The sequence below is a fragment of the Hyaena hyaena genome, unplaced genomic scaffold (assembly GCF_003009895.1).
Source record: "Hyaena hyaena isolate Hyena2069 unplaced genomic scaffold, ASM300989v1 scaffold_38, whole genome shotgun sequence".
NCBI classification, from domain to species: domain Eukaryota; kingdom Metazoa; phylum Chordata; class Mammalia; order Carnivora; family Hyaenidae; genus Hyaena; species Hyaena hyaena.
In genome coordinates, this window is record NW_024080670.1 from 3970525 (window position 1) to 3994071 (window position 23547).

Sequence of the window (23547 nt, forward strand, 5' to 3'; positions counted from 1 at the left end):
CAGACATGGGATCATACTATAGGTCTGGTCTTCCTGTATCACTGATGCAGGGTCGCACCTGGAGTTTGTCAGAAATGTAGAAGCTCACACTCTACTCATGACCTGCTGGGTCACAACCTGCAATTAACAAGAACCATGAGCCGCAAGAGATTCCTATTCCTTCCCCAGATACTCTATTCCTTCAACTCCTATTGAAGTTGGAGAAACCCTGATATATATTATTATATGCACCTTGGGATCTGGTCGGGGGGGAGTTGGGAGAGGGATTTAACAAAATCATTCTATGATTTACCTGGGGGAAAAATGTTAGATGACTAGGAATCGGCAAGACATTTTTTTTTTTTTTTATAAAGCATGACTGTGCTGGGGGCTTGTGCTATGAAGCATTAAAATATATTCCAAAACCGTAATAATCACATATGTAGTAGCAGCTTGGAAAGAGACAGGTAAATTCCTGGAGCAGAATAGGTCTGGACATAGGTCTACATGAGTATGAGAGTTTATTACATAATAAAGGCACAGCTTGAATTAGAGGCAAGAAAGAGGCCTCCAGGTGATGGTACAGCCTCAGACTTCATTTCAGATGCAAGGAGATGGGGCTTCTCTTCTGCCTCTGAACCTCATCCACTGGTGGGGCTTTGCCAGCAAGGTATTGGTTAAAAGCAATTAACATGAGTCTAGTGCTGAACAGAGTCCCCAGTGAATTACCAGATACTCTAATGTTTGGTCTTCAAGGAATCAGAGCAAAGTCATATACATTTTAAAAGTTCACTCTCAGGGCGCCTGGGTGGCTCAGTCGGTTGAGTGTCTGACTTCAGCTCAGGTCATGATCTCATGGTTCATGGGTTCGAGCCCCGCGTTGGACTCTGTGCTGACAGCTAGCTCAGAGCCTGGAGCCTGTTTCAGATTCTGTGTTTCCTTCTCTCTCTGCCCCTCCCCAGTTCACTGTCTGTCTCACTCTGTCTCTCAAAAATAAATTAAAAATGTAAAAAAAAAAAAAATTAAAAAATCCCCTCCCTTCCCAAATTCATCCAAACCCATCACAGCAAATCAGAAGAAAGGAAAGTAAAAACCCTCCACTACACACATATTTATTTTTTCCAAAACCAGGATCATAATTGTGTATGCAGTTTTGTAGCCTGCTGAGTTCACTTCACATCATATCGTGAGTGTTTACAAACCCTTTGAAAGCATAATTTCTTTTTTTAAATCAAAATATATTTATTTATTTTCAGGAATAGAATTTAGTGATTCATCACTTACATATAACACCCAGTGCTCATCCCAACCAGTGTGCTCTTTAATGCCCCTCACCCCTTTACCCCTTCCTCCCACCTAACACCCCACCAAACCTGTTTGTTCTCTGTATTTAAGAGTCTCTGACAGTTTGTCTCCCTCTCTGTTTTTATATTATCTTTGCTTCCCTTCCCTTATGTTCATCTGTTTTTATCTTAAACTCCCTGAGTGAAATCATATTTGTCGTTCTCTGACTGACTTATCTTGCCTAGCATAATATACTCTGGTTCCATCCACGCTGTTGCAAATGGCAGGATTTCATTCTTTTTGATCGCCAAGCAATATTCTATTGAATACATATACCACGTCTTCTTTATCTATTCATCAGTTGATGGACATTTGGGCTTTGAAAGCATATTTTTAAAAAAATTTGTAACGTTTCTTCATTTTTGAGAGACGGAGAGTAAGCAGGGGAGGGGCAGAGAGAGAGAGAGAGAGAAATACAGAATCCGAATCAGGCTCCAGGCTCTGAACTGTCAGCACAGAGCCTGATGCAGGCTGAACCCATGAACCATGAGATCATGACCTGAGCCAAAGTCCCACACTCAACCGACTGAGCCACCCAGGAGCCCCAGAGAGCATAATTTCTCATGGCTGTGTGCCACTCCTTAAGAGGCAGACCCTATGATTTACCTAGCTGTTCCCCTAAAGTTGATTACTTTCCAGACAGCTATTATCAGTAATATTTCCATGAATGACCTACTGGCTTTAAAAAGTCTTGTTTCTGATTAGTTTCTTGGGCAAGTTTCCTGTAAGAGGGGTTACCAGGTCGAAGGGAAGAACACGTCAATAGTCTTGACGGAGAATTTGCAGATTGCTTTTCAGAAAGATGAATCAACACAGGATCACCAGCATGAACATTATTTTTAATTTTTGTTTGTTTGTTTTTTACTTTGGCAATTTGCTAAACTCACTCTGTGTCAAGTGCCAGTACTAAGCATTACGTAATATTATTCTCACGCCCACCCTGGGAGGGAAGAAGAAACCGGCTCAGAGAGGACTCCCCTGTCAGCCTCGGTCACCTAACCAGAAGGAGCCCCCATTCAATTTCTCCAACTTCCGCTGACACCCAGACCAGGTGCTTCGACCTGGGTGGAAGCCTCAGCGGTCTTGACTCGGCCCCTTCTCTCTCTTACCATTGCCTCGGTCTCGGTTCTCACCGAGTTTTCTAATCCTGGCGGATGTGATGCTCCCTTTCCCTGCTCTAGCGCTCTATCCCCTGCAGGGGTGAAGCCCAAGGCCAGGCCTTCAAAGGCTCCAGGCTGCCCTTCCGCCCAAGGGCGCCACGCCCTGCTGACTCGGGCCCCAGCCTCCCGCTGTGGTCACGCTGAGCCACTTTCGCGTCTCTAAATCCGGGCGGAATTAGGCACTAGTGCGGCTACCGGGGGCTGCAGGGGAGTCGGTGGGAGCTTTAGCGCGGAGCTTGTCGCACGACTGCGGGGATTGGCTGGCGGGTCTCCGCGGCCAAGCGCGCAGGGCGGGCCTCCAATCTGCGCGCCTCTAGCGCCACCCTGCGCGGTGTCCGCGCACAGTTGGCGCTTATTGCAAAAGAAGGGGATTGCCCCCGGCTGTTACCTGTATTGAAGACTTTAGGTAATAGAAAACGGAAAAGGGATCGCTACTTAGTAACCGCGGGTCGTCTGGCTCAGTGACTCCACGTGGGGACCAAGGAGAGGGGCGTTGGGATGCGCGAACGAGTCGTAATTAAAGGGTCCTTGGGGCAGGACAATTTCAGGGTCAGAATGAGCGCCGTTTTTAATAAGCGAACTCAGCCCTCCTCACCCCCTCCCGAGTCAAATCGAATAAAACCCTTCAGACGGACCTCGCCACCCTCTTTGAGGGCAAATTCTTCTGCCCGCTGGGTTGGTCACCCTCTCGCCCGGTCTCGGTCCCCGAATGTGCCGCGGCCGTCTGCACGGCCCCTCCCACCCCAGCCCCGCGCGGAGCCCCAGGATCGCGGGACGGTGGCGGCCGCGGGGAGGTCGGTTGGGGACGGTCCTCCTCGAAGTAGCCCGCGATGTCCCCACCAAACGACAGACCCCTCCGGGCGACAGACGGACCTCGGGGTCGGAGCCGCGGGTTCCCGGGGCGGAGGATGCGGGGCGGAGGGCCTGCGCCGCCTGGGGCCCCCTCGCAGCCCCGAGCCGCGCCAGCCGCAGCCAAGGCGCCGGGTAAGCGGGTGCCGCCTCCGCCGCGGGACGCGAGCTGGGGGCAGGATCTTGCGCCCTGGTCCTCCCGGCCTCCAGAGGGCGCTGCTGCACTCCGGTCCGCAGACTGGCCTTCCAAGCGGCCAGGCCCCGGAGGAACCTAGCGCTCGGGCCGCCCCGCCCGCTCTGCCGGGCCGAGCGCGGCTGGGGGACGCACGGAAGGGTTAGGAGCCCCTTGGATGGAAGCTGAGGGCGTCGCGGGCAGGTGGGGTGACCGGGTTTGGTGTGTAAGTCTGGCTGGATCTGCAGAGAAAGGGGTTAACTGAATGGGGAGGGAAGCCTTCCTCCCACTTTGTTCGGAGGCCAAAGCGAAAGGTTGGGGGGGGGTGCTGTTTTTGACACAGGCGCGAGGAAGAGGGTGGGGTTGTCGTGGAGAAGGGCTGGCATCGGGACGTGATGGCGCGAGAAAGGCTGCGGTGGGGGGGTGGAGGTGCATTTGGGTAGGACGCCCCTGGAAAGACGGAGCCTTCGGAGTCGGGGAGATGGCAGGCGGGGCTGGGCATTTGAGGGAGGGGCTGTCAACAGGATTTACGGGAAAGTGGCGGGAGGAGGGGGTTATTGAAAGCATGAGGGTGCAGATGGGCATGCTCTTGGCAAGACTGGAGTGTAGCGGTGAGGCTCAGCGGGCAGGTATTTGAGGGCCGTGGGCAGGGGGCGGGGCGTGGAAAGAGGGATCCCGCCTGATTCTGCGTCCTCCCTTCAGCCACCATGTTCAACCAGCAGCAGCAGCAGCAGCTGCAGCAGCTGCAGCAACAGCAGCTCCAGCAGCAGCAGCTGCTCCAGCTCCAGCAGCTGCTCCAGCAGTCCCCACCGCAGGCCTCCCTGCCCATGGCCGTCAGCAGGTGAGTTCCCCTCTGGAGGGGTGGGCGGCTCCAGGGGCACTCAGGCCCCTGTTGTGACCCTATCCCAGCCCTTTGTCCCAGGGGCGTCCCTGTTTCAGTCCTGGGAGCCATCAGTTCCCGCCCCAATGGGTTCCTCCGTCTGCCCGAGAGGGGGGCAGAGAATGGAGGTGAAGGGAGGAGGGAAGGGCCGGCTCTCCCGAAGCCCTCTGACGCCCCCCTCCCAACACACAGGGGGCTGCCCCAACAGCAGCCACAGCCGCAGCTCCTGAACCTCCCAGGCGCCAGCCCCGCCTCCCTCCTCAACGGCTCGGTGCTACAGAGGGCTTTGCTTCTGCAGCAGTTGCAAGGTAGGGCTACTGGCCCCTCCCCTCTGCATCTTCGTGGCGGTGCCCTGGCATCGCCCCGTGTCCGCTAGATCTCCCCCAGGTGCACACGCTGACTCTGGGGGAGAGCTACTGTCAGCGTCCTAGTTTGCAGATGACGCTGAAGCTCCAGGAGGTGGAAGTCCCAAAGTTGCTCAGCTGGATGCCCTACGCTGATCACCGAGGTGTGCCCTTGGCCATGGTGCTGACTCTGTGGGCTGTCCTCAGCACCCCTCACTCACATTCAGATGAGAGGAAATGATGGGTGAAAAGGTCTATTTTGACCCCCCAACACCCTACCCCAGTGGCCCATTTGACAGATGAGGAAGCTGAGGTCCAGAGATGGGGGACGTCATTTTCCCCGGGTCACACATGTAGATTAAGGCCTGAGCCTCCTGACCCCCTGGATCTCTGAGTGGGCGTCTCTAGCCCTGTGTATTAAGGCGGTGCCCTTGTCTCGGTTTTCCCATGGGGAGAGCAGTCTCGCAGCTCTTCCTTCTAAGATGCTGCTCCAGATACCTCAGCCCCTTTGGGAGTAATCTTAGGAGCCCAGTGACCTGGGGCCAGCTCAGGTTCAGACCCAGCCCCTCCCAGACGGTAGCTGTGGCTTGCTGGGTGGTCCTTCTGGGCGGGGCACTGTGCTAAGACCTTTACATACACAATTCCTTGACTCTGCTGACAACAGATACACTCATGATCCCATTTTACAGATGAAAAAGCTGAGGCCTAGAGAGGAATCATGTGCCCATAGTCTTACAGGGAGTAGGTGTGGATTAGAGGGAGGATTAGAGCCCAGGTCTTGCATACACTAGGCTATCCTGCCATCCCGCTGGGTATGCTGTCAGGTCAGAAGATGTGGCTGTCACTCTTCAGCCCTGCCACATAGGCAGGGATGGTCCTGGGGTTGACTGACAAATGATCAACAAATAGATGGAGACAGAAGAGCACACACCGGGACCCACGATGTATACATATGTACACATCCCCCTTTTCTTTCCCATTTAAAAAGTCACACTCTTCAAAGAAAAGGGAAAAAAAAATTTCAGAGGACAAGAAAACCCCAATTGTCACAGATAGACTCACTCACCTCCTGAAGGAAAACAACAACAACAAAGACACCGGTGAAGATTTTGGTGTACTTCCTCCCACCTTTTTTCTAGGCACAAACTTGGGAATTTGTATATGATTGTGGTTGATTGTCGATGTAAGTGAAAAGCTAGATCTTGTTTCTTTTTCACAGAGTAGAATGACTTGGTTGTTTTCCAGATGATTTGACAGTCTCTGTAAAGATGATTTTTTAATAGCTGTTTCATTTTGCTCTCAAGTACCTAAATACAGCTTTTTTTTTTCTTTCTTTTCATGTTTTTTTTTTTTTTTTTCTGTTTTAAATAACCCTGGGACGAATATCATGTTTGAGACTATTTTCTTAGACTGGATTCCCAAAAGTAGATGACTGGGTCGGGTGGTGGATGTTTTATGGCTCTTGATAAGTATTGCCAACTTGCTTTCCCGAAGGACTGGACCAGTTTGCATTGCCACCAGCCACGTTTGACAGTGCGGGTCTCACCATGCCCACGGCAACCTTGGGTATTATATGCTTTTTATATATATATATATATGTATATATGCATACAACTTACTAACTTGGTTGGCAAAAAAGCTATATCATTAATCTTTTAGTTTGCATTTCTCGGAGTCCTAGTGCAGCTAAACGTTTTATATTTGTCTGTTAAACATTCATATTTCTTTTTGTGACTTGTCCATGTCCTTTGTCTATTTTTCCTTTAGATCTTTTAGATTTCTTGATCTTACTGTTTTTAAGAGCCAGTTGGTTCTCGGCACATACATGCACATGTATTTGTTTTGATGTTAACTGAACACTTACTCTGTACCAGGCACACTCGCATATCTCATTGGATGCTCATAAAGCAGTGAATCAGGCACTATTACTATCCCATTGTACAGATGAGGGAAGTGAGGCTAAGAAGAGGGGAATGATTTGCTCTAGGTCATAGAGCTTGGGCTATAGGACTCAAACTAGCTCTTACAGCACATCTGACCCATGCCTTCGACCCTGTGCTTCCTGTCCCAGCTTTGGGGGCAAGGATTTGAACTTTTATAATACTTCCTAAGCACTGGGCCTCTGAGTTAGATGAGGCGCCTGCCCTTAAGGAGTTGCCAGTGTGGTTGGGTGGCAGGCAGTGGGAAGCAGACAAGGAAATTGTGCAGCTGGTCCTAGAACAGAGAACCTGGGGCCTCTGGGGACACAGAGAAGATGTGGGAAGGCCTCTCAGGGGATAAACACCTAAAGGGAGGCCTGAAGGATGACCGGGAGGTAATGGGGGCTGAACAGCCGAGGCAGAAGGAACAGCATGTGCAAAGGCCCAGAGGCGGGAAGAAACCAGGCTTATTGAGGCAATGCACAGAAGCATATAGCTGAAGCATAGTGGGTACGTGTAGGGGGAGAAGAGCAAGAGAGGAGGTCTGGGAGGAGGGCAGGGTCAGACCCTGCAAGGTGAGGAATGGGCTTCTTTCCAAGCAGCAGGGAGCTACGGAAGGGCTTAGGTAGGAAGGGCTTAGGTAGCACGGGGAGGGGCAAAGGCAGAAGGTGCAGAGACCTTGGGCAAGCCACGCCTCTGCTCTGTGTCTGTTTTGTCAATGGTAGAGATCACAATACCCACCCCAATGGTGGCTGGGCCGAGTAGCAGGCCGTGCATGGAAAGTGCTTAGCAAGTGCCTGGTTCCCAGGAGACTTGATGAAGGAGCAGAGGGATGGGGGTCAGGGACCAGTCAGCCAACTTGCTGGTTCTCCCTAAGGGCCCTGTGCTGGGTCTTTCACATACCTTAAGGTGTACCCTAAAGCATGCCTGCGGGTGAGTGGGGTTGCTGGGGTTGCGCGAGCCGCTGACCAGGGAGGCATCTGCAGAGGGGGATGGCAGTTCTCCTCTCCTCAGCTAGAGCAGGAAACGAGCCCTGCGGCCCCCTCACCATTAATGCCCAAGGCGGGAGTGGGCCTTTGGCTCTCATCTCCCTCCCCTGGCTGCCCTTGTGTGGGAAGGGTCCCCTTTGAAGTTATCTGTGTTGTTACCATGATGCTTTGGGGGGCCGATGCCTGACCTTGGCCTCTACCGTCCAACCACGTCGTAATCCCTCTTTTCCGCTCTTGCTGCCCGTAGGTAACCTCCGTGGCTACAACCTGCCAACCCCAAACCTGACAGGCCCCAGCCTCACGCCCCCCCAGCTGGCCACCCCAAATATACAGCAGTTCTTTCCTCAGGCCACTCGGCAGTCCTTGCTGGGGCCCCCTCCTGTCGGGGTCCCCATAAACCCCTCCCAGATCAACCTTGCAGGGCGGACTCCCCAGAAACAGGCACGCACCCCCTCCTGCACCACCCCCAACCGCAAGGTGAGTGATGGCCGGGGCGCAGCAGGTGGGGACGGGCGTGGGAAGGTCATACCTGGTATCAGCCCAGCTCCATCCATTCTGGCACACTTGGCCCTTGGGCAGGCCACATCCGTTTTTGTCCTCGGTTTCCCCATCTGTAAAAAGGGGGAAGGGGTTGCACTTGTCTAGTGCTCCCCAAATTTCACATCTCTGTGACTCTCTGATGTGATTTTTGCCACATCCAAACACCACCGGTACAATTATTTACCTGATATTTCTCTCTTCGTAAACAACACGGAGATACAAATGACCCATAACACTGTATTTGCCTTAGGTGTCCTGTCACCGTTCTCTGTAAATCAGCGCCGCCCTGTAGAAATAAAACATGAGCCATATGTGGAATTTAAATTTCTTTAGCAATCGTATATGAACAAAGTAAAAAGAAACCAGTGAGATGAACAGATTTTGCAGACAGATTTTTGTTAACTTACTACGCAAAAAAACACGATAACTTCAACCTCAATCAATATTTTCAAAACCGAACGAGGCATTTTGTGTTCCTTTTTCTTTTGTACTGAGTCTTCAAAGTCTGGCGTGTGTGTCAGTTTGGCTTGCTACCTTTGGAGAACTCAAAAGCCCAGCACCTGCGGCCAGGGGTTACCCACTACAGTAGCCGAGTTTTAAATCAATTAGCTTCTCCTCAGTTACATTTATTTACCAAGGAAACATTGTGTCACTACCTGAAATTTCACACACAGTCCAAATTCATTGCTGTATACAGAAGCAAAAGAAAGGTAGTGCGGTAAAACAACCTTACAGGACCCTAAGCTCTATACTGTTGCCATCAGAAGGTTCTGGGGCTGCACCCCCAGCTCCTTGGGCCCTCAAGAAGGTGAAAGGCATTAGAAGGAGGCTCTTCCTGACATAAGCAGAAAGAGTCAAGGAGACCTGCAAGGGAATAGCTTCTCTGGGACTGTCGTGTCCCTGAATGTCCTGGCAGCCCCTCACAGATGACACCCTTCTGAGAGCATTCCAGGGGGCAGGTCTGGCACTTCCCCCGCCCCTTTCTGGGCTGCTCTGAGGCCAGCCCACGTCTGGAGGTGAAGCATTTCCCTCCAGAGAGGGTCCCGGCCTCCAACCTGCCCGTTGGGCCCCTCCTAACATGGTCTTGTCTTGTGTTATCCAGTACCCATTTTACATATGGGAAGGCCGAGGCTCAGGGAGTGCAGTGGAGGCTGTCTTGTGCCCAGAGCTCGGGCCTCCTGATTTACAGGCCAGTAGGGCCCGTGCCACGCAGGGTGAGAGCCAGGCAGTTTCTGAAGGGCATGGAGTCCTGATGGGGTGCACGTTTGCGCTCAGCACCAGTTCCTCGGGCTTAGGAGGAGGGGCGGAGCCTGCCGGCAGGCTCCTGGGACTAACTGGAGTGCCCGGGACCAGCCAGAGCCATGCATGTGTTTTGCAAACAACTGTGAGTCTGGTCGGAGCCACAGTGGTACCGATGGCGTGACTGGCCTGATCCTCCTTGGAGGTCTTAGGCTGGGGAGGAGGGTGGTGGCAGTGGTAAGGCATTAATGCAAATAATATCCCCACCAATTCAGATTGTGGAAAAGGCCACAGAAAGGAAGTCTAAGGTCTTCTGGGGGCCTGTGTTAAGGCTCTATCGGGTCAGGAGGGCTTCCCGCAAGAAGTGCCTTTGAGGCTCTGGGTGAAGCCCTGGGACAGGGAGAGGCCTAGGACTTGGGGGAACCAGAGAGAAGGCCAGTGTGGACATAGAGAGGGCGAGGGGGAGAGTGGGGACAGCTGGTTGGAGGTGGGGGGCGTGGGGGGCAGAGGGCAGATTGGGTCGGGCTTGGGTAAGGAAGGAATACTCTAGAATTGGAGGAGCCACAGGAGGGTTTCAGCCTGAGAGAGACAAAAGACATGATTTGCATGTTAGAAGGTTGGGGAGTCAGGAGGCAGCACCTTGGGCCGGCCAGGAGGGGGCTCCGTGTCCCCCAAACCTGAGTTAACAGCCAGGTAGCCTAGACAGGATTCCCGGGGTGCTGAGGATCATCTCTGGGCAGCTCTTCACCCCCTGCGGGACTGTTGCAGCTGCCCTTGGACCAGGGGGTTGCTTACAGGGGTGGCTGGCAGATGTCAAAGACAGTTTCTGAAAGGAAGCAGGATTCTTCTTCTCAGACAACACCCGTGGAAGACAAGTCAGACCCCCCAGAGGGGTCTGAGGAAGCTGTTGAGTCCGAAACAGACACACCAGAAGGTAAGGGAGGGAGACTGCTGGCTCTCTGGAGGGGACACAGGTTGGAGCAGACACGTCCAGGGCCGGTGATGGTGACGGGAGGCAGACATGGGAGGCAGGGATGGTGTTGGGGGGGCGGCCAGGCCCCATCTCGAGGAGCTAGTTTGTGCTGCTCATGGCATTGGCGATCACTCATCTGCCCTCCATTCCAGACCAAGATTCCCCACCCTGCCCAGATGGCATTGCTAAGGAGACACACTCTCTAGCACCTGAGCCCGAGTCTTGTGAGGAAACTGAGCCACCGGCTAAGAAGTCAAAGAGGTAACTGATGCTGAAAACCCGTCCAGACCCAGGTGCCCTGTACTCTTGTTGCGAAGCCCGGCGGGGTGGGTGTAGCTGACGGTCGGGACCCTTTATAGGGAGCTGGAATAAAGAAAGGGCCTTGACCTTTGGCTTGGAGGAAGGTCAAACCCAATTCTGCATCTTACTTGGGAAGGCCCCAGGCCAGAGAGTCCCTCCGGTCTGAGTCACCCAGAGGCAGGCTAGGTGGCCAGATCGGAGGGGTGAATGTGTGCATCTGGGACCTCAGACTGTGCAGAGGATGGGCGGCTTTGCAGGGCCTTGGATACATAATAGCAGATGGTGGGAGGTGGGGGTGAGTGATCCTCCCCATTTATTTAGGTACAACTGAGGCCTGGAGAGCCGGAGAGGCTCTTGCCCAAATGCCCGGCTCGCATGTGCTACAACTAGGACTGCACTTGGGTCCTGGCCTTTGTGAGGAGCCCCTGGGGCCAACCGGGAGACACTGGAAGATCTCTTTCAATCCTCCCTAGCTCGGAGTTGCCCACAGCGAAGGGGCCCCCCGGGCAGCTGCAGGCGAAGGTCCAGCCTCAGGCCCGGGCCACCGCCCCGAAGCAGACCCAGACACCTGAGCTGCTGCCCGAGCCACCGGAAGCCAGAGTGCTGCCGCGATTCCAGCCGCGGGTTCTGCAGATCCAGGCCCAAGTGCAGCCGCAGACGCCGCCGCAGACGCCGCCACAGACGCCACCGCCTCCAGGGGACATCCAGGCGCGGCCCAAGCTGCAGAAGCAGGCACAGACGCAGACCTCTCCAGACCACTTGGTGCCGCAGCAGGTGCCCTCGCAGCAGGTGCCGCCGCAGCAGGTGCAGAAGGAGGCCGAGCCACCGAAACAGGTGCAGCCAAAGGCACGTTCCCAGCCCCCGGGGCAGGTGCAGCCGCAGCTGCAGAAGCAGGCACAGACGCAGACATATCCTCAGGTCCCGCCACCAGAGCAGCCACCAGGACAGCCTCCCGTGCAGCCGCCTGACCGGGCTGAGGGGCAGCCTCAGACCCGGCCTCAGGTGTCCGTGCCGGCTTCGGAGCAAGGCCCCGTTCCGGTTCATTCCACGGTGCCGGAGACACCGTCAGATCCGAGAGATGCTGGAGCAGGTCAGTGAGCGCTGGCTCCCAGGTGCCCTGTGATGGGACAGCTCTCCCTGCCTGGACCCTTTGCCTTTCCCCTGGCACTGTCCCCCGCCCCCCTCCCCCCAGAGGCTTCAAGGTCCCAGCTGTGGGTAGAAACAGTGGCTCTCAGGCCCAGATCGCTCTGGGCCCGGGTGGGAGACAGACCCCTCTGTCGTTTCAGGCCTGGAGGAGGCCTCGCCAGAGCCAGGGGGCGCCCAGGTCAGTGTGGAGAGCCAGGAGGAGTTGACCAGCGGCCTGGATGTGGGAGAATGTGAAAAAAGAGCAAGAGAGATGCTAGGGGTGGGTAGACGTGCTACCGCAGCTGCGTGCTTACCGCGGGGCCCGGTGGCGGGAGGACCCTTCACGTTTCCCCACCCGTGAAAGGTGACAGCCGCCCTCTGCCGGGGCCGTGGGCAGAGGAGACGGGGTTGGATGGCGGGTCGTCAGGCTCCTGTGCTCACATGCTGCCTTCACATGCCTTTGCTCTGGAGAGCTAGAGGTACTTTTGGGGACAAGTCCCTGCCCACCTGCGGGTCCCCGGACTAGAGCCCTTGGTCCCCTGTCGGGCGGCGCACTGCTCCAGTGGAGAAAGCACGGAGGGGGAGCACTGCTCTAGTAGCCCTGCCCCTGCTCCTGGTGCAGGTGTGGGGTGCCGGGGGCTCCCTGAAGGTCACCATCCTGCAGAGCAGTGACAGCCGGGCCTTCAGCACGGCCCCCCTCGCGCCTGTACCCCGCGCTGGCGACTCTACGTCCACCGCCCCTGCCTCTGCCAGCGCACCCTCGAAGCAGACCCTCCAGTTCTTCTGCTACCTCTGCAAGGCCAGCTGCAGCAGCCAGCAGGTACCTCCAGCCTGGCGCCGGCGCGGGGGAAGGACTGGCGGGCGGGGGAGGGGGGCTCTAGGGGATGCCCGGGCCTCCCCGCGGTGCCTGAGAGGCCACAGGGGCCCCGCGAGCACCGTCCCGGGTGGCTGTGGTTTGCCCTGAAAACAGTTCCTGGTCAGCCAGGAAGTTAGGGTTTTAGAGTCCGACAGGCCAGGTATAAATCAGCCCTGATTAGCTGTGTAGACCCCGGAAGGTGAATTCTACTCCATTTCCTCACGCATCAGATGAAGAAACCCTTAGAACCCACCTAACCGGGAGGTTCCAAGGATTCAGTGACTTGACATTGAAACCATGAGCCCTAGGGGCGCCTGGGTGGCTCAGTCGGTTAAGCGTCCGACTTCGGCTCAGGTCATGATCTCATGGTTCGTGGGTTCGAGCCCCGCGTCGGGCTCTGTGCTGACAGCTAGCTCAGAGCCTGGAGCCTGTTTCAGATTCAGTGTCTCCCTCTCTCTCTGACCACCCCCCCTGCTCACACTCTTTCTCTCTCTCAGAAATAAATTAAAAACATTTAAGAAAAATTAAAAAGAAAGAAATCAGGAGCCCAGGCACCACCCGGAGCAGCGAGCAGTGCATTAAAAACAGCATTATTGCTATCATTATTACTATTACCCTTGCTATTGTTACCTCTGTCATCTGGAGCAGAGCCATGGGATCCGGAGGTTAATCGGCCGCTCCCTGTCTCTGAGGGGTCCACACAGTCTCCAGGAGGCCCGAAGCTCCGGCTGCTGTGTGCTCACTTGGTGTCTCAGTCCACCATCCTTCTGTGGCCCACACGGGGCTGTTGTAAGGGGGTGGCTTCGGCCGCCGTGGAGTGGCCGTGAAGCCGAGGCTGGAGGCCTCCTCCCCGGGCCCCCCCCCCCTTACCCACTGTTCCGGGGCTCGTTCTTCATGCCCATCCCTCGCTCCTGCCGGCTGCAGGAGTTCCAGGACCACATGTCGGGGGCCCAGCACCAGCAGCGGCTCGGGGAGATCCAGCACATGAGCCAAGCCTGCCTCCTGTCCTTGCTGCCCGTGCCCCGGGACGTCCTGGAGAGAGAGGACGAGTGAGTGGGGGGGCCGCGGAGGCTCTGTCCTGGGGTGGGGGTAGACAGTCTTGCCGGCCAGGCAAAGCTGGGAGGGGCCCTGAGTCTGCCGTCTTCAAGGCCTGCCTTTGAGTTAAGCATCGCCCTCTGCCAGAGGCCTCTTCGCCTCAGTTTTCCTCATCTGTAAAATGGCCTGGTGAAGGATGCAATGTTAGAACTCATGAACTAGATAGCCTCTTAAGGCTCCATCCAGGCAGGAACAGCGGGACCACCCGCATGGGAAGGAAATGGGTTGTGGCAAAGACCCCTGTTTCCCTGGCATATGTGCTGACCCCAGCAGGGGTGGGGGCACGATGGTGAGGATCCGTCATCGTGTGGCCTTAGGTTACAGCTATACTGCATTACCCCTTTCTCATTGCCGTGGAGGCTTCACTGACCCAAAATATGTGCCCTCCTGGAGTCCAGAACTAGCTCTTGGGCTAAGAAGGCCTGGTGGAAGGTATGAGACCTTTCAACCCCTGTGGGCCGTCGTGGAGGCCTGCTGGGTGGGTGAGGGGAGAGGGGAGAGCAGCTTGCTGCTGCCTCAGGCCATGCTGGGGACATGGGCTCTGTCACAGAACAGCTACCCCTCAGCTCCAGGTCTCCCAACTGTTCCAGAGAATCTAGAAACCCAGCTTTGTATGTGAAGCCTCTCAATTTCAAAATGATAGCAGCTAGTTCAGAATCAAAATGAAACAAAGCCTACAGAGGCCGAGTCAATCCCCTTCACAGGCTGGACAGACCCCAGGGCAGTGGCTGGGGACTTAGCCATGAGCACTTACAGAGGGTCACAGCTCGGAGCTCCCCACCTGCACGCTCTGGGTGACGGAGCACTCTCTCCAGAGGCAGCGGCGTCTCCGTCAGGTGGTTCTTTGAACTTCCCCATACGTGGTTGCGCAGTATGTTCTTGATCCTTAAACCTGCTCGCAGACCTAGGAATCGTACTTTGGTGAAATACTCCTAAATACAGGAGAAAGATGACTCACAGGTGTTCCTTGAGGAGGAACGTGATGGTGACAGATTTTAACTGGAAACTTTCCAGAATATCCAAACCCGTGGGATTAGTTAGATCAGCCTTGTCCACTTGGTGGAATAGCTAACAAACAGGAAAATGGCAGGGAATTCCCGAGAATTGGAAACAGCTATGATGCAGCCTGTCGGGTTAGAACAGGTACAAAACCGCCATTTGCAGAATGAGCTTGGGATCTCGTGACACAAGAAAAGTAGAAGAATGTGGCCCATCTGTTAACAGGCTTCAGGTGCACAAGATTCACTGAATTGTCTCCTGATGAGGTCTCCCCTTGAATCCAGGCCTGGCCCCCTGAGGCCACACAGAACACGACAGTCCTTTAGACTGGCTGCCTCTCCCTTCATGCAACGCAGTCCGAGACTCTGGGCTGATCCCGTGCAGGCCCTGGGACTCTGGGATGGAGTCCTGGCCTCCCAGAGCTCACCACACTCCAGGGGGTGCCGAGAAGGGATCAGGTCCTCCTTGTCCCTTGTAGAAAATACTGTGGCGGTGGCCCTTTGGGGCGTCGGAGGGGTCCCTCGCTTAGTGGGACAGGGACAGGTCCAGGAATGGGGGAGGGGCCAGATCAGCTCCAGGAACAACAAGGCATCTAAACGGAAGGATCAAGCTTTCAAGGTGAGGTACACTTAGTTGTGTCACGGTTCTAGCAGCCTCCCGGCATCCCAAATGCTTCTCGATCTCTCCCCGCCTCCCAAGTTTCCTTGGTCATTATTCTGGTTTAAGTATTCTTCCGGATGAATCTCAGAACCACTGTTAAGTTTCTAAAAAAGATCCCGCTGGAACTGCATTACGTGTGTGGGGAGCATCTCGGGAGGGCGGCTGTCTCCAGCGAGAGCAGCGTCCCACCTTATGTACTTGTTTCGGTTGCCACCATTCAGCGAGCCCCCGCCGCGGCGCTGGTGTAACACCTGCCAGGTCTACTACATGGGGGACCTGATTCAGCACCGCAGGACTCAGGACCACAAGGTATGAGGGCCTGCGTGCTGCGGAGGTTCCACAAGTCTGTCTCCAAGCCCAGGGTTGGGAAGGAGGGAGCAGAGGTGGGGGATGGAAAGTAAATGGCAGCCTTTGTCTCTGGATGGCCGTAACTCAGAAGCGCGGCTTCTCGATGTTTCCTCCCTGGGCTTCAGTTTCTCCATCTGTCCAAGTGGGCGAAGCACCATCTCACCCTGCCATTCGGCCACGAGGCTGATGGGGGTTCCCTTGGCGGCTCCTCTCTCTCTCTGTCTCGTCTTATATCTGTCCTGTTGCCATCCCGTCCTGTAACCAACAGCGCAGGGAGTGTGTTTGCCCATGTTCTGGTGAAGGGGTGGAGCACAGCCAGCTGATTACAGATGTGGTAGCCTGCAGGCGGGGGAGGAGGTCCCACTGGGCACAGCCTGGCTGCAGCCGGGGACGCTGCGTGCCACCCACTCGGCCTGCCCTGCTTTCCCCAGATCGCCAAGCAATCCCTGCGACCTTTCTGCACTGTTTGCAACCGCTATTTCAAGACCCCCCGCAAGTTTGTGGAGCACGTGAAGTCCCAGGGACATAAGGACAAAGCCAAGGAGGTAACCCCGGCTCCCTCACAGGACATGGGCCCAGAGAGGCACAGAGCCTTTGCCAGGGCCACACAGCAAGTCGAGATTTATCCCAGCCTGAACTCATAGCAGGTCCAGAGGGATCAGGACGCTCAAAGTTGTGCGGCGGGTGGGGTGTGGTACCTCGGCTGCCCAGAGCTGACCTGAGCCCTGGCCCACTCTCCTGGGCAGCTGAAGATGCTTGAGAAGGAGATGGCCGGTCAAGATGAGGACCACTTCATCACAGTGGACGCAGTGGGCTGCTTTGAAGGTGATGAAGAAGAGGAGGAGGAGGAGGAGGAGGAAGATGAAGAAGAAGAGATCGAGGTTGAGGAAGAGTTCTGCAAGCAGGTACTTGGGGGCTGAGAGGGGGGTGGAAGGCAGGCTGGAGGCTGGGCTCCCAGACCAGGCGGGACCTCACCCCACCTACCAGGGGCCAGGGGGCACGGTGCTGGCATTTGTAGGCACGAATGCATGCCACGATTTAGTACAAATAGGACTGTATTCCGTATGACTAGGTGTAAGTACACATCACGACTGCAGGGCAGGCGGTTACATGGGTGAGGACCTCGAAGCCTGGCTGAAATTTTGACCTGGGTTGAGGAAGGGAAAGGGCATCCTAGGCCAGTAACGGCATGGAGGGAGTTATGCAGGGGACACAGGAAGTGTCAGCATAAGATGATGATGATGATGACAGTAATAGCAGACGGCACTTTTTGAGCAGTTACCGTATGCCAGGTATGTACCGAGCACTTTCCTGGCAGAGACTCACCGGCTTGGATGCCAGGAAGTGAGATGCCAGAGCCCTGCTCCTAACACTGCAGCTGGTCTGAGCCAGGCCCCAGGCCCTGGTGCTCGATGTGGGGATTCGTGGGGATACAGGTCTGGCCCTGCCCTCCCAGAGCTTGATCTTGCAGTCCAGGGGGTGGGGGGGCACCCAAAGGGGCATCGTGGAGGGGCTGTGGATGGAGGGTTGCCAGGGTGGCCTCCAGCCCTAAGCAGGTTTGAGGTGAGGCCGCTTTGTTACTCAGCAGTCAGCAGTGGTGTGACCTCAGGGGAGCCCCTCGACTTCTGAGCCCCAGTTTCCTCTGCTTAGAACTAATAGTCCCAGCTCAAGCTTTAAGGAAGGGCCGAAGCCCCAGGTCGGGGTGGCAAATGGGAGCGGTTGTCAGTCTTGGAAGGCCCATTGGTTTGCTTGGCAAGTGGAGGAGGGCGCTACTAACACGGTGGGGCTGCCGTGGCTGGAATCAGATGGCGTCGTCTGGAAGGGGCTCGCATCCACCAGGTGAGATGAGGGGTCCTTAGTCACCTGAAGAGGTCACTGAAACATCAGATAGGAATTCAGGAAGCTGGCAGGGGGGCTTGTGGTTGAGTCCCGAGGGCTTGGGGCCCACCAGGGTTAACTACCCTCCTCCTCCGCCAGTGGGCCAGTGAGCTAGTGGGCTTGGACTTCAGTTTCCTCTTCTGTAAAATGAGTGAAGCCTAGAAGGTTGGTATGGAATTCAGAGACGACCCTTGTGATGTGTTGGGCACACCTGGCATGGATTATGGCCACTGTGGAGGCAGGAGGGCTTCCTGGAGGAGGGGACTGATGGGGCTGAACCCCAAACGTATAGATTGGGAAGGGCACTCTGGCAGGATTGGCATGTGCAAAGGCTCAGAGAATGCCACCCACAACCTTTTGGGGATCATCCTCCTGAGAAGCAAGGGCATAGAGTTGAAGAGCTCAGGGGAGGCCAGAGCTGAGGCCCACACTTGCCTGTTTCCAGGTGAGGTCCAGAGATATGTCCATAGAGGAGTGGAAAGGCTCAGAGACCTATAGCCCCAATACCGCATACGGTAAGACCCGAGCCCTGACCCCACCTCCCCTCGTCCCCTCCCCTCCTCCCACTCAGAGGGTGGTGAGCAAATGGGCCCCTATAGAGAGCGGACATGGCTTGGCCGGGCCCGGGGGCATGAGTGCATAGTGCACAGACTCTGTTGTCCTACAGGCGTGGACTTCCTGGTGCCCGTGATGGGGTACATTTGCCGCATCTGCCACAAGTTCTACCACAGCAACTCGGGGGCACAGCTCTCCCACTGCAAGTCCTTGGCCCACTTCGAGAACCTGCAGGTGAACCAGGCTCCCTGCCCCACAAGGTCTAGCTGATGAGTAAGGCCTCAGCCCCCCAATAGGAGGCCCTGCCCACAGTGGGAATCAGAGCAGGGGTGGGGCCCAGCTCTTTCTGTTGTCCCTGTTAGCCGGGGGGGGGGGGGGGGGGGGGGGGGGGGGCGGTGGGGTGCTGCCGAGGGCCAGGCTTTGGCTCCAGAGCTCTGGCGCGGGGAGGCGAGTACATCACACAGGGTCACAGTGTGTCCAGTGCAGTCTCAGCTGGCCTGGGGAGGCAGCCGCTGGCAGGGAGCACATGTGGTGGGGAGGTAGCCCTGCCTTACCTGCCACCTCTGTGTCCAGAAATACAAGAAGGCCAAGAACCCCAGCCCTGCCAGCAGGCCCGTGAGCCGCCGGTGTGCGATCAACGCCCGGAACGCCTTGACTGCTCTGTTCACTTCCGGCGGCCGCATGCCCACCCAGCCCAGCGCCCAGGACACGGCTAAAACCCCCAGCAAGGTGACCGCCCAGCCCCCTTCGCCCCCACTTCCCCGGCGTTCAACCCGCCTCAAATCCTGACAGAGGGAGCTCCTCACACCCGTCCTGTCTGAGCCTAGGTCTGCTATGCTTTCTAGAAGTCTGTGTGGAAATTTTGACATGGTTGGTGTTTGTACTGAAAATCTAATAAAGGAAGGTAGTTCGGCTGTACAGGGCCCAGCAGCCTTTCTGTCCGGGTGGACAGGGGAAGGGGCAGCCCTGCCAGTCTCAGCCAGCACCCATCTTCTTCCGGCACGGGGTGGTGGCCGAGCCGGAGGGTCAAAGACGGGCTCCCTAACCAGGGATTCTGGGGTCACAAGGCGCTTCACCTCCCCCACAGTCTGCTTCCCTCTCGATGAGGATTTCAGGGCTAGGAAAGCACCTTCAACTTAGACCTGCTTCAGTCTTCAGAGTCCGGACCTTAGGGGGCGGGTCTTACTCTTATCCCCAAATTACAGGTGAAGGAACAGGTGCAGAGGCCTAGCAAGGGCAAGTGACTTGCTGAAGCTCATACAACCGGTCCTGGGCCTGAGCTCTGGGCCCCTGTGCTGGCCTCTCCGGCTGCACCCCGTGGAAGTGCAGGGGTGGGGGCCCTCCCTGCTCCTCGGGTCCCGCCCTTCTTGTCAGGCGGCCCCAAGATGAATCATCCGTGAATGGGAGCGAGGCTGAGTTGGTTCTTCAATTCTGCTATTTCCCCATTTGGAAAGACCCTTAGCGACAGACAGCCAGACCAACCCGGTTATTGGCCAGCGGAGAAGAGCCAGGAGCAAGAGGGTGATGCCCAAGGTTACACAGCATGAACTGTTGTTGGCTGTCTGAGTGAAAAGCCCTCGGACCCAGAGAAGCTGAGCGTATCATACTGGGTCACACAGCATGTGGGATGCTGTCTGTCTCACCTGGGCCGGAGGCAGCCGCTGGCCAGGGGTGTACCAGGTGGAGAGGCAGCCCTGTCTCACCTGTACCCTCTGTGTCCAGAAATACAGGAAAGCTAAGAACCCAGGCCTACCAGCAGGCCCGGGAACCATCAGTGCACGATCAGTGCCTGGGATGCCCCCACTGACCTGTTCACCTCTAGCGGCCAGTGAGGCCCCCACCCCGGGGTACAGAGGAGAGGCAGAGTGATGTTGGAGACCCGTTTAATGTGGATGCTCAAGGCCTGGGCGGAGTGGGGAGTGCCCTGGAACTGGGCAGGCAGGCAAGGTGGGTGGGACGTAGGACCACACCTGACCCCAGGAGGGGATGTCAGGTGTTGGGGGCTGGCCCAGGCATGCCACAGGGAGTACCGGGAGGGTGGCCCGGGGAAGGCATACCCACTAGGGGACCTGCAGGCCTGCCCTTAAGAAGGTATCTAAGCCAGGTGGTGAGTGCCCAGGCCAGAGCCTAGCCCAGGAAGACACAGCGTGGGCTGGCTGGAGGCTCCCAGAGCCTAGGGACTGGCATCAGTAGGGGCCTCCCCGAGCTGCTGCTGGAACTCAAGGCGCGTCTGTCGGTTGGATTCAAGCAGCTCCTGGAGGCGGGCGTGAAGGTGGTCATTCTTCTCCTCCAAGTGGTCCAAACAGGAGTTGATCTGGTCCAACATGGAGTTGATGGCAGCATATTCTGGGAGGAAGGGAAAAGAGAGCCAAGGTCCCATCTCCTCGGGGCTCATAAATACCCGCCCCCTCCCGACCCTGTCTCCAGGCCTGGGGGATAAAAGGGCTTTGGGCAAGTCCCTACTCCTTCCTGAGTCTCTGTGTCACCATCAGAAATGGGTGGATACCAAAAATGAAAAGCTTTGAAGAAATAACACCTTAGCGAACCATCCCTTTTCCTAGGGTCAGGGTGGTCCGGGGGAGGTTTTCTCTCCACTTCCTACATCCGCTGCCTAGAGGCCGGAGCCCACCCCAGGCAGGCCCTACTCTCCAGCCCTACTGCGGCTCCCACTGCCCTGAGGGAAAAGAACATCCCCAACCCCAAGGCCCCGCCCCCATTCTGGCCCCACCTCCCAAACTCTTTCCTTTCCCCACCCGCCTTTGCCCACCTGAGGAGGAGGAAGGTGCTAGAAGAGGCTGCTGTTGCCTTCGCCTGCAATGCGGCCTTCTTCTGTCTTCCTTTCCCCTCTTCCCCCTCCCCTCCTTCAAGTTTTAGCATGGGTGCTGCCACAGGGAGACTTCCTGATGCCCCAGACCGGATCAGGCCTCTATTTCTCATCGCCTTGCCCTCCACATACCTCCACCGCCAGCCTTCACCTCTGGCCTGACTGTTGTGTGTGCTGCTGTGTCTCCCTGACCAGACTGAAGAGCTCTCGAGAGGGGGAATGCCCTTGTGTTCACTGCGGCCCCCCTGACGCCCTCACGGCCACACTATAAGCACTTGTTGAACGAATGAATGCATGAAGCCTCTGACTTTCTAGCCTTTCTGCCTTTGCCCGTCTGTCTCTGACACTCAGAATGCCTCAACCACAACAGCTATTCAAGGACCAGTTCAAAACGTCTCTTCTAAGAAGCCTTCCCTGGTGTCCACCAGAAACTGTCACTCCCTCCTCCATGGCCATTCCTGCCCTGCCTCTCAGCAACACAATGTCCCTTAGGATCCAAGGGCTGGGCCTGTGCCCACTGCAGACCCAGTTCTGAGCCAGCCCATGACTCAGATACACTCAGGTGCCAGCTTGGGACAAAGGGGAAGCGGCCGGCAGTGTTTGGAAAAGGCCAGGGCTGGAGGAGTGTGTCTGGGATATGGGTGCAGGTGCGTCTGCATTCTGAGGGGGAAAGCACCATCATCCAGAGCTGGCACACCTCACAGAGTCCTGGAAAGTCTCTGCTGGATCTTAAGAGTCCAACCCCCTTATGGTACAGATGGGGAAACCGAGGCCCAAGAAGGAAGGGACCTACCCAGGATCCAGCAGCTGGTTGGTGGCATAGCCAAGATTTAGAGATAGCAGGGGCACACGGGTTTCATTCCCAGCTCTACTCCACCCCAGCAAGTGACTGCGTCTTTTGGAAAGGGACTAAGGACTGGCTTGTCGTGAGGATTCAAATACATGAAGAACTCAGACAGGGTCTGGCCACAGCAAGTACTTAGTAGATGGTTATTATCAACCCGGTACATTTTGTGTCATGAGACACAGGCCCGAAACAGGATGGGGGAGGCGAGTGTTTCCACAGCACTGGGGTCAGGCTTTATCCGTGTCAAGGGCACTTCCTAGTTCTAAGCTTTGCCTTCTAAGCCTCCTCCCCACTGTACTAAGTCCCGTGAATCTGCCATCGTCTACTCATTGTGACACTTATGTGGCTTTTCCGGATGGCTCCCACCACTGTGGTGGGCTCAATTACACACATCTGGCCGCTGCTGACCTGCAGTGCTGAGGGAAAACTGGCCAGCCCACCACTTGCCACCCTGTGGGAGGCCCTCTACCTCTTTATTAAATGCAGACCCTGGGTGATCAGAGTGTTCTAAAACTATTGTGATGGATGTACAACTCTGAATATCCTAACATCCACTGACATGTACATTTTAAATGAATACATTGTATAGTATGTGAATTATAGCTCAATAAAGCTGTTATCCAAACAAAACAAAAAGCAGACTCCATACTTATCTCATATTTACTAGGTCCTGCCTTCTGACTTGAGAAACCCATCTTTATTACACTAAAGAGAATAATAACCACTCACCCACTTGCATGCTTCGAACCTACTATTTTCCATTTGTTTTTTTCATTTAATCCTGACACATCTCAATGCAAGAGACACTAATTATTATTCTTATTTTACAGATGGGGAAACTGAGGCTCCCAAAGATGAAAGGGGGGCTGATGGTTCTCTCTCCACCCCCACCCCGCTCCCGCAGTGCTGTATAGGCAACAGGCTGCTCTGTAAGCAGGTCACATTCGCCAAGACTCCAGGTCACACTAGCAAAGGTGGCTGGGGATGCTGACTCAGCAGGACGGATTCGCCCACCCAGCCCCTTCTGCTAAGCCAAAACGGCTCACCCGCCCAGCCCCCTCAGGAGCTTCCCTCTCCATAGGGGCTGGAGGAAATGGCTGGAGCAAATGCCAAAAGGGCGAGTGACCCTGAAGCGGCCTCAGTTTCCCCATCTGTAAAACGGGGCCGGTTGCCTGCAGTTCTCCAATGCTGCGGTTTCCAGGGACCCACTCACTGGTGCTCGCCCTGAACCCCCGGCCGGTGCCCGCAGCTGAAACACACCCAGGAGCGAGGGGTGGGAGGGCTCTGCGGTCCCTTCCAAGCCCCCAGTCCCACCCCGATTCTCCTTTCCAGGAGGCAGCCCTGAGAAAGCAAAGGTCGCTTCAGCAGCGCCCCTGGGTCACCTGCTTCCCCGAAGCCGTCATCCTCGCCTTCCGCGCCCGCCTCCGCCGGCATGCCCAGGTCCCCGTTGGGGCCCGACATTGCGGGCTCCGGCGCCGCGAGGGCAGCACGACGACGGAACCGGGCGACCGTCGCGCCGACAGCCGGCGCCGGGCGGAGGGTGGCGCCGCCGGATGGAACGCTGGGCCGGAAGAGTGGAACAGCTCGGCTGATCACGGCCGGCCTCCCGGGGCCCCGCTCCCAAGGCCGGAACCGCGCGGCCCGAGCTCCGCCCCCACCCCGCCCCGCCGCC

At 56.2% G+C, this 23547-nt stretch overlaps 2 protein-coding genes across 4 annotated transcripts; one reads left to right on the forward strand and one right to left on the reverse strand.

Moving 5' to 3' along the window:
• Window positions 1–3270: 3270 nt before the first annotated feature.
• CIZ1 (CDKN1A interacting zinc finger protein 1) lies at window positions 3271–19122 on the forward strand. 3 transcript variants are annotated; one of them, XM_039229425.1, is made up of 17 exons: window positions 3599–3708; window positions 4207–4345; window positions 4577–4692; window positions 6223–6294; window positions 7884–8113; window positions 10256–10349; window positions 10541–10649; window positions 11162–11778; window positions 11975–12093; window positions 12436–12633; window positions 13594–13718; window positions 15645–15732; window positions 16203–16316; window positions 16518–16676; window positions 18095–18164; window positions 18317–18438; window positions 18778–19122. In XM_039229425.1, the coding sequence occupies exons 2-17, from the start codon at window positions 4212–4214 to the stop codon at window positions 18991–18993; spliced, it is 2583 nt and encodes an 860-aa protein (XP_039085356.1). In that variant the 5' UTR covers window positions 3599–3708; window positions 4207–4211; the 3' UTR covers window positions 18994–19122. The 3 variants fall into 3 exon arrangements, with proteins under 3 accessions (XP_039085355.1, XP_039085356.1, XP_039085358.1); XM_039229424.1 differs by lacking the exons at window positions 3599–3708; window positions 6223–6294 and adding an exon at window positions 3271–3467; XM_039229427.1 differs by lacking the exons at window positions 3599–3708; window positions 6223–6294 and having other exon boundaries at window positions 4245–4345; window positions 10271–10349.
• Window positions 19123–20070: 948 nt separating this feature from the next.
• Window positions 20071–23482, reverse strand: BBLN (bublin coiled coil protein). Its single transcript, XM_039229428.1, has 2 exons — window positions 23258–23482; window positions 20071–20550 (listed from the first exon to the last, which is right to left on the reverse strand). Exons 1-2 carry the CDS (start codon window positions 23334–23336, stop codon window positions 20378–20380), a joined length of 252 nt encoding a protein of 83 aa, XP_039085359.1. The 5' UTR covers window positions 23337–23482; the 3' UTR covers window positions 20071–20377.
• Window positions 23483–23547: the final 65 nt, after the last annotated feature.